The 12,992-nt window shown below is 40.5% G+C and overlaps 1 protein-coding gene across 1 annotated transcript in view; it reads left to right on the top strand.

Moving 5' to 3' along the window:
- The window catches only part of ZBTB40 (zinc finger and BTB domain containing 40), a 919,023-nt gene that overhangs the window by 622,841 nt on the left and 283,190 nt on the right, over positions 1-12,992 (top strand). Inside the window, exons 12-13 of the mRNA XM_044060434.1 lie at positions 9,108-9,279; positions 9,550-10,017. Coding sequence (XP_043916369.1) covers positions 9,108-9,279; positions 9,550-10,017 — 640 coding nt within the window. The remainder of the gene's footprint in view (positions 1-9,107; positions 9,280-9,549; positions 10,018-12,992) is intronic.

Below are 12,992 nucleotides of genomic sequence, written 5' to 3'. Positions count from 1 at the left end.
ATATTCCTTTGTTAGGCTGTTTCATCTGTTAGATCCATCACAACTCTGTATTATTTCGAATGTTTGTTAACTATTTGAAATTATTTGTTGAACCTATTACAATTGTATAATTATCAATAATAATCTACTGTACTTGGACTGTTTTGGAGCTTTTCTCCCCAGGACTCCATTGAAAATGGGTTCATCATGGCCCAGTGGACTATCCTGGTAAACCAACTGCAAATAAATAATAAATAACTAAATAAATGACATACAGTTCTAATGCAGTTGTAACACAAGCATCTTATGTAAATAATGTTGATATTCACAAATGGCAGATAATTATTTACAAAATTCCAGATAGCTGTGCTGGTAGTATCCCCCTTTCTCACAATAACAACCTAAGAAATTCAAACTCTGTTAAGGTGGCTTTACTCAGTGCCAGAAATTGTAACAAAAAGATGTGGAACTTGAGGTGCTACAACTGAGGTGTATATCTGTACATGTTATTGAGACATGGTTCCAGTGAAGTGAAAGCACCCTGGCTCTTCCTGGATTCAGCAACTGTCATATTTTCAGATGTGTGGGCAGCTGTCAGAGATCTCTAGGTTCCTAGTGGCCCCATATTTGAACTTTTGGAAATACAAGTTACATTAACATAGTTAACTGCTTTTTATAGCTATATATTGATCTCATTCAGTGTCCCACACTGACCATAATAATTGTCTATATGGCTAATCAAACAACTAGAGGCAATAGTATCCCCAATACTGCCTTCACTAATATTGCCTCTTGTTGTACAATTCTATGCGTGTCTCCTCTCTTGTTAAATCTGACCATAAATCAGTGATGTTCTTATACAAAGCCTGCAGTTCTCTTTAAACTAATATTTTTATGTTCAGGGACATCTCAAAGGCAAACTTCCTGCAAATGTTTAGTGACTTAAGTAACTTCATCTACATTCCATCATAACCTGACTCTGTAGTTAAAACTTTTGCCTTCATAACTGAGCCCTATTCTGAACTAGAAAGCTATATAGCTAAGACAGCCCCCACCTGTACCAACTATTCTGGGAAATTCACAAATAAACCCTTATGGTGGAGCAGTCATTATAAACAAGCTTTGCAACAACAAGAAGAAAGTTCTGAAGGTGTAAAGGAAGACCTGTCTTAAAAAAGAACTAAGAACTTAAAAGGAAAAATCAGATAAAAAAACAAAGATTAATGTAATCTTGAAAAATAGATACAGATGCCAAAAACAATCACAAATCCGTCTTTAACTTTGTTAGGAAGCTAAGGAACAATGACCAGCATTGCTTAGAGTTGGTACAAAATGGCATTCCTTATTCAAATCCTAAAGAGATCACTAATATCCTTGCTGATGGATTTAGTGCCAGCTTCACCCAAACCATCACATCACATTCATAACTCTTCATATAATTCCATAGATCCTGCTTCTACCTTCCCAAGATAATTATTCAAACAAAACCGGTCACTTTAACCAAAAGAAAGCATACATCTTCCATGATGCCTTGTAATGTACTAAGCAGCTGAATTATTAGCACTAAGAATGGGTTATAGAAACCTTTATTAAACCTCTTTAACATGAGTCTTGGCACAGGCTTTTTCCTGGAAGCTTGGTGAACAGTTTTTGTCATGCCCCTACACAAGGGGTAAACCAGCCATAGATGCTGATAACTACATACCCATCAGCCTAACTTGCTTCACTTGTAAAGCCATGAATCATAACATCTATGAACTCATTAATTTAGATATTGATAATATCATAATGCTGGATCTACCTCTGTTTGTTATTCTCAAGGGTAAGTTCTACTTATTGATGTCATGAAGTTAATTGCTAAACTATCTCCTGCAGGAAGAAATCCCATCCCCCACACAACATGGCTTCCATCCCTCCCACAGTACTAACATTGCACTTCTAATCTTAGCAGATATTGTCAATAAAGTTAGAGACAAAGACAAATTAGTCTCCTCTGTATTTCTAGAATTATCTAAAGTCTTTGCCAAAGTTTGTCAAAGCAAACTTTGTACTTCAAATGTCCTCACTAGGTCTGTCTCAGCAAACCCTTCTATGGTTCAAAAGCTACTTGTCCAATAGGTATCAGTCAGTAAAATGGCCCTCCTCATTTTCATACCTCACAGTCACCACTGGTGTACCACCAGGCTCTGTCCTCGGTCCCCTCCACTTTACATTCTTAAACAACACCTATCACACATCCAAATAACAGGCAACCCTAATACAGTACACATGTGCCTGTCACTAAAGCAATTATGTAAGTTAGCACTAAAAATAAAAAAATAAAAGCACTACATCCTCACAAACTCCCCCTGAATACCTTGTTCCCCATTGGCCCTTTTTTCAATTATAAAGGAGTTCCCTATACTATTCTAGCATGTCCAAAGGTCAGTTGTCAATCTCCTCTCCAGTCCAGCTGGTGAATCTGAGAATCCTGAAGCAATGTTACAACTGCCTCATGTACACAGACAACCCTCTCCTCCTTTCAACAAGTTCCAACATATGTGAGAGATGCAACCATATAGCCAAACTGGAGGCTAAGGTCTCTCAACTCAGTACTGGCGTAACCAGTCAGGAGGAGAAGGTATCCACACACACACACACACTACAATTCCAGTCTCACATAGACCTACCACAACAGCAAACCAAACACATAAACACACAAAAACATACTTGGAAGCTCTAAATAAAAATCTGCCTAAGCAGCAGAGACCTCCAAAGCAGGCATCCAAGCAACCGCTACCCCAAAACAAAACACATGCAACTCACAGTTCACAAAGTCAGTGTGCCGAGCAGTCACAGCCCGTAAGGCTAAACAACACACCTGATACACTTGTAATAGGTGATTCTATCGTCAGGCACACTGACGTCCCGCTCACCAGGCTGAACAAGGAGAAGGTCACGGTGAGCTGCCTGTCGAGCGCTAGGATCCGCCACATAACACAAGCACTCAGGTCACTCCCAAGACAAGTACAAATATGACTCAGTCATTGTCCATGCTGGTGTGAATGACCTGAGATGTACCTCCCTGGACTACATGAAAAGAGACATAGGGGAGCTCTCTGAGCATGTAGCCCAGGCCGGTATGACCCTGACCTTGAGTAGCATCTTACCCTTACCAAGAATGATGCCACAATATGAAGACAAGATGATCAGTTTCAACAATTGGCTTAAGTATTGGTGTCATTCAAAGGGGATCCAATGCCTGTCAGCCTGGGATGACATGCTTGACAAGCCACGTTGCTTCGCTAGGGACGGCTTGCACCTGTCACCCCTGGGCTTTCGGATATTGGCAAAGGCTCTTGCCACCCTCATAGTGCCTTTTTTAGGCAAGGCTCAAAAGACAAACCCACCTCCATAAGTATCACAAGGGAAAAGAAACTAAGGGTAATGCTCCTCAATGCCAGAAGTCTAAACCTCAAGATGCACGCACTCGAAACTCTCCTCAGCATGGAGAACATCAATATCTGTGCAGTAACAGAAACCTGGTTCAAGGCTCCCGAGAGCACCCCAGCACTACCAGGTTATACCTCATACCATACTTTTCGGCCCCAAAACTCAGACTGTACCACAAAAGGAGGGGGAGTATCAATATTCGTCAAAGATACCCACACCTCCAGGTTGGTGGCACAGCACAAAGCATCAGAGACTATCCATGTGCAACTAACAATGGGTAATACTGCCTTCCAGTTTATAGCCTGCTCCAGACCACCCTCCCAAACCCAGGAACCCCACTCGGCCTTCCTGAGAACACTGGAAAATATGAAGGTCTCCCCAAACACCATTATATTGGGCGACTTCAACTACCCAAACATAGACTGGGAGCATTACTCTAGCTCCAACACCCTATCCCAAAGGTTCCTCGAATTTATAAACTCAAATGTTATGGAACAACTTGTCACCACGCCCACAAGAGGGGAAAACATACTGGACCTGATCATCACCAACATGGGGACTCTATGCTCCAGATCAGAAGTGTATCCCTCACTGGTAAGATCAGACCATAAATTAATCTCATTGGATATACACATCCCGACCCCACCCCTGCCCAGAAAACCACAGTGAAAAACTTCTCTAAAGCAAACTTCACACTCCTCAAAACCAAGGTAGAATCCTTCAAAGCCCCAGGGCCTGTGGAACATACGTCCCAGACTGCAGAATCCTTTATAAACGCATTCTATGAACACCTTCAGGAATGCATGGATCATGCAATCCCAAATAAAACCAAGACCCAATCCCCCAAGGGCAGGCATCCTGTCTGGTGGACGCCAGCCATAAACAAACTATACAACAGAAGGAGGAAGCTACTGCACAATAGAGCAAAATCCCTAAAAGGGAAGGCATCTCTGATCAGTATTAGCAAAAAACTACGGGCACTCATAATATCATCTAAGGCCAGCTTCGAGAGAAAAATTGCACAGGACACTAAAGATAATCACAAGGCTTTCTTTAGTTATGTTAGGAACCTAGGTGGAAACTCCCAGATGTGCTCAGAAATATGACACAAAATACACTGAACCCACAGACATTGCCAACATCCTGGCTGACAGGTTCAGTGCAAACTTCTCCCCCCCTCCCCCTCAAAAGAGCAAATATCTATCCCAGCAGAGTGCTGCCCCACTGACATCTCAGATGCTCAGGTGAGAGCCGCCCTCTCCAAAGCAAAAAACACAGCATCAATGGGACCAGACGGTGTTCCGGGCTGCGTCCTACATGAACTCCAAGAAGAGCTGAACCCCAACATAAAGCTACTGTTCAATCTCAGCCTTACTACAGGATATGTACCCAAAGAATGGCGTACAGCAACAGTGGTCTCTCTCCACAAAGGTGGCGCCTCAACGGATCCTGGAAACTATCGCCCCATCAGCCTTGCAAAGCTATGGAGAGGATCATCATGGAACTCATAAATAAAGATATTGGGGACCTACAGACACTGGATCCTACCCAGTTCGGCTTTGTTAAGGGCAGATCCTGCCTCTTAAACCTGGTTGATTTCTTTGAAACAGTCACCAAGGACAACAGCGAGGGGAAGGTGGTCCACACAGCCTACCTGGACCTCGCTAAAGCCTTCGATACAATACCCCACTCGGGCATCATACATAAGCTCTCCAGCTTAAATATAAACCCCTATGTCACTAGATGGGTTGCGAACTGGCTCAAGGACAGAACCACATGGTCAGAATTGCTGGAGCCATGTCAGACTCCAAATCGGTTACAAGTGGCGTTCCACAAGGCTCAGTCGTGGGACCTCTCTTGTTCGGTATATATTTCTCAGAGGTACAGGCCAACACGGGAGGACTGTGGCTGACCAAGTTCGCAGATGACTGCAAACTAGGCGCCATAATCGACTCTCTAGCTGACATAAGCATCCTCCAAAAGGGTCTCATAGAAACAGATAACTGGTGCCAGAGCCATGGCCTCAAGCTAAACGCCAAAAAGTGTATAGTCATCCCGTTTGGCAAAAACAAAGTGCCCACAAATTACCACATAGGTGGTAATCCATTAAGTACGGAAGAAGTAATTAGGGACCTGGGGACCCAAGTTGATGGCAATCTCTCTTTTGACAAACACGTGGCCAAAATGGTTAGAAAAACCTTCTATATAGCCCACCTGATCATGAAGGGATTCACATCTAGATCAAGGGAGGTCATTGTGCCTCTTTACTCATCCCTCATCAGGCCCATAATTGAATACATTGCCCCTTTCAGGATGTGCCTTACCCGACACCTGCAGCAACTAGAAAGACCCCAAAAGTACCTCACCAAGAGGATCAAAGGGCTCAAACAGATGCTATATGCTTCCCGGTTAAAGAAACTCCAGCTCTACTCGGTTGCATACCGCCTGCTTAGAGACGATCTGTGCCTGACGTATAAAGCCATGTCCAACCCAGAATTAATGGACATGCTGCACCTCAGAAAATCCAAATCCCAACGAACTACGCGCTCGAGGGACTTGAACCTCAACACTGAAATAAATAGGACATGCTGGAGGGACATATTCATAACCCAGAGGCTCCCTTCACTCTGGAATAGAATCCCAGTCCAAGTTAGGCAGAGTCCCTCACTGACTCTCTTCAAGAGAAATCTTGCCGAGTGGATGGGAGATCGTAGGTTTACCCCGGGTATCACTTCTGTGTCACTGCTAGACAAAGGCACAGTAAACTAACCTCGAAAAAGGGCATAGTAAAACATTTAAAATGGGTGGCGAAAGCCAAACACACTCTGGCTAGGATTGCAAATGCCCTAGGGCAGATAGCCTAGTATGAACCTATGAACATCTGGCACATCTCCAAAAAGTTACTCAAGAAGCTTTAATAGCCACCAAAAGATGGCTTTGTAACTCACAACTCATGCTCAACCAAAAAAAAAAAACAAACAAAAAAAAAACAAACTACTTTTTCCCCAAATCTCTGTCATGAAAGAGAAAAAAAATTAAAATCTTTTCTCTTAATAATACAACCATTGAGTTGCTTCTCATAACAAATTAATAGCGATGATAATGAATGATAATCTTAAATTCGACCTGCTTATACAAAATTACATTAAAAAACTCACCAAAAACTTGCTTTACAGAGCCAAAAACTTTCTCACTAGTACAAGTAAAACTGCACTTGCCACTACTTACCTCTTACTACTTTATGGTCTCCCATCCTTCCTAACCTTCTGACATCACAAAAATCAAAACTTGAACAATGCTGTAATAAAGTGGCTAAATTTGGACTCACTGTTCTCCAACACTGTGGGGAAAACCTGGAACCTGCTCCCCAGTGAACTCTCATCTCTTTCCTCTACACTACTTTTCAAAAAGCAACTTAAAGAATACCTTAAATCACACTGGCTATGCCCATGCACCAACCCAGACTAATAATCTCCTTTTATCATATTCACTGTATACTTATCTCACTACTGCTGGGCTATGTCCACCTTTTTATTAAACTCTGAGATTATGAGCTGTAAACTAACTAAAGTCAGTACTAACTTAGTCTTTCTTAGAAATTACTACAGAGTTTGAACTTGATTAGCAAGCTCTCTACTGTAGGAACATGTCTCTACCTTATTAATACTTGTCTCTGTTTCCTTTTATACAAATGTCAATTATATGATTACTAAGCTACTATGTTAAAGTTTGCATTCTTATCTTAAAAAATTACTGTGCCTGATGTTTACTATTATCTGTAGTGGAGCTTTTCTCCCTGGGCCTCTACTGAAAATGGACATATATCCAGTTAGACTAGCCCGGTCAACAAATGTAAAATAAATAAAATAAAATAAAATACCCTTTTCAGAACTCACTACTGTATAGCACTAAAAAGCCTTAACTGGTTAGAACTACCCCATCAACTAACATATACACAGCTTCTTACCACATATAAAATTACTCAGCATCCACCTGCTTGTCCAGCACTAAATACCATTCTACACAACTGTGTTCCCAATTGGTCATTGTTATCCATTGACCAAAAATTCTTCTCTGTCCACAAGCTCATGAAATCTGCAGGGCATGGTCTGTACTCCTACAATGTTGCTAAGGCTTGGAACTCCTTACCTGTATCCATCAGGTGAATACCCTCACTCCAGCCCTTTAAATCCATGCTGAAAAACTTCCTAGCCAAAATGTGGCTCTGTTCTTGCTCAACCCCAGGATAAACTATGTCCTTAAATATGAGCTAGTACCTATTCAAACCTTACAGCTCTTTACTCTCTCATCTTCACTCACTTCCTTACTTCAGTCTATTTCTGTCCTCAACCATGTTTTTTCTCTTCAATTCATATTGCAATTCATGTTTGTATTATATTAATGTAACTTTAATTTTTCCTATAAAGTGGGTAAAATTTTTCTAATTATTAAATCACTGTCATTATAGCTATTCTTAACCAATGTTTTCAGATTGTTTAATTTGGTGTAATTAATGTCAGCAGCAGGGTTAAACAAATGAAAAAACAGCAACCTGAAGCAATATCAATCACAAAAAGAAATCAAGCAATCTCCTGATGAGATTGTTTACACTGTTTGCATAGTGATACTGTTAGATAAAGTTTTTTTTTAGTAAGGTAATGTGTAGGGTTGGGGTTAGGAAACAGGGATAAGGTTAAGGTTAGGGTTAGCAAATATGAGTAAAGTAGTGCAGGAGGGGCGCCTACCCATACTCATGTGCTTACCCTATACACATTGCCTTGCTAAAAAAACTTTCCTTGTCAATACTAATAAAAAGACATACGCACTTTAATTATTTATTAATCCAAATGTTTTACAGAAAAGGTGATCAAAATAAATGTAGACCACTTGTTGTTGTTGTGTCTTTTGACTTTTTCCCGGTTAGGGGTCGCCACAGTGGAACTCCGATCCGCTAATGATTGGCAGTAGATTTTTACATGCCGAGTTGCCGGCCCTGACGCACAACCTTCAACGAAGGTACACCCATTCACGCATGTCTCCACACAGAAGATGTTCTAGCTGAGAATCGAACAGGACAACTTCTTACTGTGAGGCGACAACGCTACCACAGCACCCATGTAGACCACTATTTTTCAAATATTTACTACAACTGGTGGGAGTGTGTAAACAGAATTGGACATTAAATTGTATATTTCAAAATGATTTCTGTGTTTGTTGCTATAACTTATTATGCAGTTTGCATTGCCTTTTCACATTTATTCTATTCTTCCTCTTTCTTTCATTTCTCAAGTGGTTATATGTTTTCCATGTTATTCCCACCAGAATAGCTGTTTTTGTTGTAAGTTTAATAATTATAAAAAATGTACTGGAAGGACCCATCTTGTCCATTTACAACAACACAGGTTTACATTGTTGTGACTTTGTACTATTGCACCTTTCTGTTTGGTACCTAATTTGAACTGAGGATTAGTAACTGGGAACTTTTGGGAATTCAGTCTTAAATCTGCATGCAAATTTGCTATTGTGGGACAACAACAGCATGTCCCCATTGAACATGGGTCTTTAGAAGTTATGAAGAACTGTAAGAAAGATGGCCCTGGAAAGTAATTGCCAGTGTGCGCATTGCAGAAAGCCCTCTCATGAATATACACCTCTGATGAGTACTTGCTTATGAGTACTTTGTTTTGCATTTTTAGCTGATAAAGGGTTGCTGTGACCAAAAAAGTCCCACTGAGTCAATAAAGAAAATTCTTCATGAAATCCTTGAAGAGAAATCCATCTCTGCTGTAAAGTTCTGTGCTGTGCTGTATACCATGGCTGAATCATTCCCAAACCTGCAGTCAGTTTGCCAGGCAATGGAGTGTGCAGGTAATGACTCAACTTTTGACAGTTGCATTTAAATGCTAACACTGTTGCATTTATTTTTCAATTACTTTACATGATTATCTTAAGTTATGGCTGGGCAGCTTGGAGTGAAATAAGTGTTTATGAAACAGAATCAGGCATTAAAAATATGGAGCACAACACTTTCATAAATCTTATGAAGAAGTGTATTGCTTTTAAGGTCTAAAGCTAATGAGATTGAAAATGCAGAAAGTAAAAGCACTCTTGTAACTAAGTGTCTGTCTTTTATCTCAGAACTATTGAAGGAAACTGATGAAGATTTTGAGGAGGAAGAGAACATGAAAGAGAAAAAGGTACTGGTAAGCAATGAGGAAACAATAATTGAGATTGATGAAGGAGAGATCTTTGAACCTGAAAAGACAGAAGGGAATATCGATAATATTGATGACCAGGAATCACTGAAAACGTCCATTTGTAGAAAAGGTCGAAGAGATGCATTATCCTCAAAACAGAATTATTCTTGCAAATTTTGCAACAAGAGTTTCACTTTCAACTGCAGACTGGAGGTGCACTTGAGGCGATGCCGTACTGCAAACCAAAAACCAATCACTTGTGATGAGTGTGGAGAATCAAAAGCCTCCAAGGCTGATATGGAAGCACACAGACTGGAGGTGCATGGCACCACTCCTGTCATAAAGTCAAAGAAGAAGAGGCTACCAGTGACTTGTAACATATGTGGGAAAGGATTTGCTCATCCTTCAGGTAAATGAAAATAAGTTATGCTTATAATTCTTTAAGCCATTTAATGTTATGTAGAAATGAAGGTATTTTGACTGAATATTTGTGTTTCCTTGAATGTGCACATACTTTATTTACTTGTAAGTTGACCAATTTAAGGGCATTTATCAGTAACGATCATGGACTAAGAGGCAGCAACTTCCAAACAGGACATACAACTATATTGTAATAAACAACTATATTGTAATAAATGTAGTTATGAACTAGTATACACAAACCTATATTCTAATAAATACAGTTGGAAGCAGTGTGTTCAAAATAGGTGGTAGAAATATTCATTTGAAGAACACCAGAAATTGCAGTTACATTACTTTTTCTCAAAAAGTCATGTCATTCAGATTTAGCCATAAGCATACTAACATTCCGTTTTTCATTCAGCCAAAGCCATGCTTCTCAAAGGACTCCCCCAAGGCTCTGTTTTTTTACCTTTTCTACTTTCCATATACGTTATCAGACTTCTTTTAGACAGTTCACAACTCCTCATCCTAGTCGGCTCACATAACATGGTCATCAATAGGTCACATTCTTCCTCAGAAAACATTAAATCTCATCTCTAACAAAACCTGATATCCTTTACCAACTGGATAAATTGAGGAAAACTACTCCTTAACTCAAATAAAACCAAATGTATGTTTTTTTCTGACTTCACAAAACATGAAAGCTGATTCTTTAGCCTTAACAGTATTCAACCACTAACCACCCCCCCCTCCCAGAAAAATGGAAACTACCTTCTCTTTTAAATACCTAGGACTCTTAACTGGATCAGAACCTGAACTTCCAACTATGCATCCAAAGTAGAGCTATTATCTCTTGTAGTAATTGACCAGATGGTACTAGAGAAAGCCTGAGAAATGTAGAAGCTGATAAGTTAAATGCAGGCATTATCAAGGATGATGTAGCAAGAAAAGACTGTCAAAATATCCTTCAGATTTGACTAACTGGACCCAGCTATTCTCCTATATAAGTGTCTCTGCCCTCCTGGAAGACCAGAACTGTGTCCACTAAGCCCCAACCCCATAATTCGTCGGGGATATCATCCAAACTTAAAAGAAAAGACTGTCAAAATATCCTTCAGATTTGACTAACTGGACCCAGCTATTCTCCTATATAAGTGTCTCTGCCCTCCTTGAAGACCAGAACTGTGTCCACTAAGCCCCAACCCCATAATTCGTCGGGGATATCATCCAAACTTAAAAGAAAAGACTGTCAAAGTATGTTTGTACTACATGTTTAATCCTAAACTTCTCAACTGTGTGCCTAGATTACCTACTTGCCCAGGACTGCCAGCAGCCAACAGCACCAGTCTCCATCAACTATTTGACCAGACCCTCATTCATTGCACTGCCATCACTACCATTGTTATTCCCATCTCCTATCCTTTAATACTGCTTTTTCCCCTTCTCATTCCCTTTTTTACCCCTTCCTTACCTCCATACAACTAAATCTAAACCTTTCGACCACTAGGTGGCACCCTTCTACTTCTATGATTTCCTCCCTTTCGGCTCTTTGCTACACTTACTGGTTACGCTGATCTCTACCTGTATCTTTTAGTCCATTAATTACACTTTTCTTTTCCCCTGGCCCTTGTCAAACCACCCTCCTATTCCTACTTGTCTACTATAAATCTGCCTCATCACCTACCCCTATAGTTCATACTGTTTACATTACCTGTTTTAACTTACCTACTGTTATTCTACTTTACTGATTGTTTTCTTCTGAGCCATTATCTACTCCTTTGTCTCTTCCCGCTCCGTTCGCCCTACGGGCTCACTCCGCTCCCCTCCCTGCCCCCAAATCCCACCCGCCCCTAGTGCCTCTAGCTATATCCCTCTTGTAACCACACCCACTTCCTCCCTACACCAATCACCCACAACTCCCTAGACACACCCCTATCAACCTAGCATCCTATTGTAACCACACCTACAGCTAACCTAAAATACTACACTTCATTTTCTAAACACACCCCTAGCACTACTCCTACTAACTCTACTCCACTCGACCCTGTTACACTTTCCTTATCCACTGTGCAATAAACTTACAAAACACATAAGACAACCATAACACGTAACACCAAGTAACATTTTTAGTCATGCCTTTAAATCCCCCATCTATCTCTATTTTACTATTACTATCTCTTAAACTATCATATCTTTATTACCTCACCCAGCCTCCTACTTCTTATCATTCACGACTTTATCACACAACCTACCACCTGAACTCCCCTCTCTCACCCTTAAACTCTCCAATTTCTCCCCATCTATACCCAATAACACAACTTCTAACCTTCTCATTCAAAGTTTTCCCCTCACTGAGAAACCCTATCCCCATAGTAGCTAAAGACCCTCTGATCATCACTACAGATCCTAATCGTTTCCTCACTCTACTCAAATTCCTTTCTAACCCAATCTTTCATCTCATCACCAGCCTTTTATCTGGTGACATCCATCCCAACCCTGGCCCCTCCACCTCTTCCTCCTCACACAGGCCAATATTATTTACTTCTCTAAACTCACAAAGTATTGTCAATAAAGTCCCTACCCTTCATGCATGGCTCATGTATAACAAACCTGACATACTATCTATTTCAGAAACATGGTTAAAACCCTCTATAAAGGATTCTGAAATTACTCCACCTAGCTATTCAATCCTTAGAAAAGACAGGACCCAAAAAAAAGGCGGTGGAGTTTCTCTCCTATATTCTTCTTCCTTACTAGTCACCCCCTATAACAAACCTACTCCAAAATTTAACAATGCTGAAGTACTCCTCACTCTCCTACAAGTTAACAAGCACAAACACATCTGTCTAGCATCCCTTTACATCCCCCCAGGGGACAATATTTCCACACTTGAAAACATCCTCTCATGGCTCTCTAACAATATCAGCAATGAAACCATAATCTTAGGAGATGTAAACATCAACTGGGCCTCCATCCAGTCTT

This window comes from Protopterus annectens, chromosome 2.part0 (genome assembly GCF_019279795.1).
Source record: "Protopterus annectens isolate FY-2018-M chromosome 2.part0, PAN1.0, whole genome shotgun sequence".
NCBI lineage: Eukaryota > Metazoa > Chordata > Ceratodontiformes > Protopteridae > Protopterus > Protopterus annectens.
The sequence above is the reverse complement of the archived record's forward strand: the minus strand, read 5'-3'. Positions and strand labels throughout refer to the sequence as shown.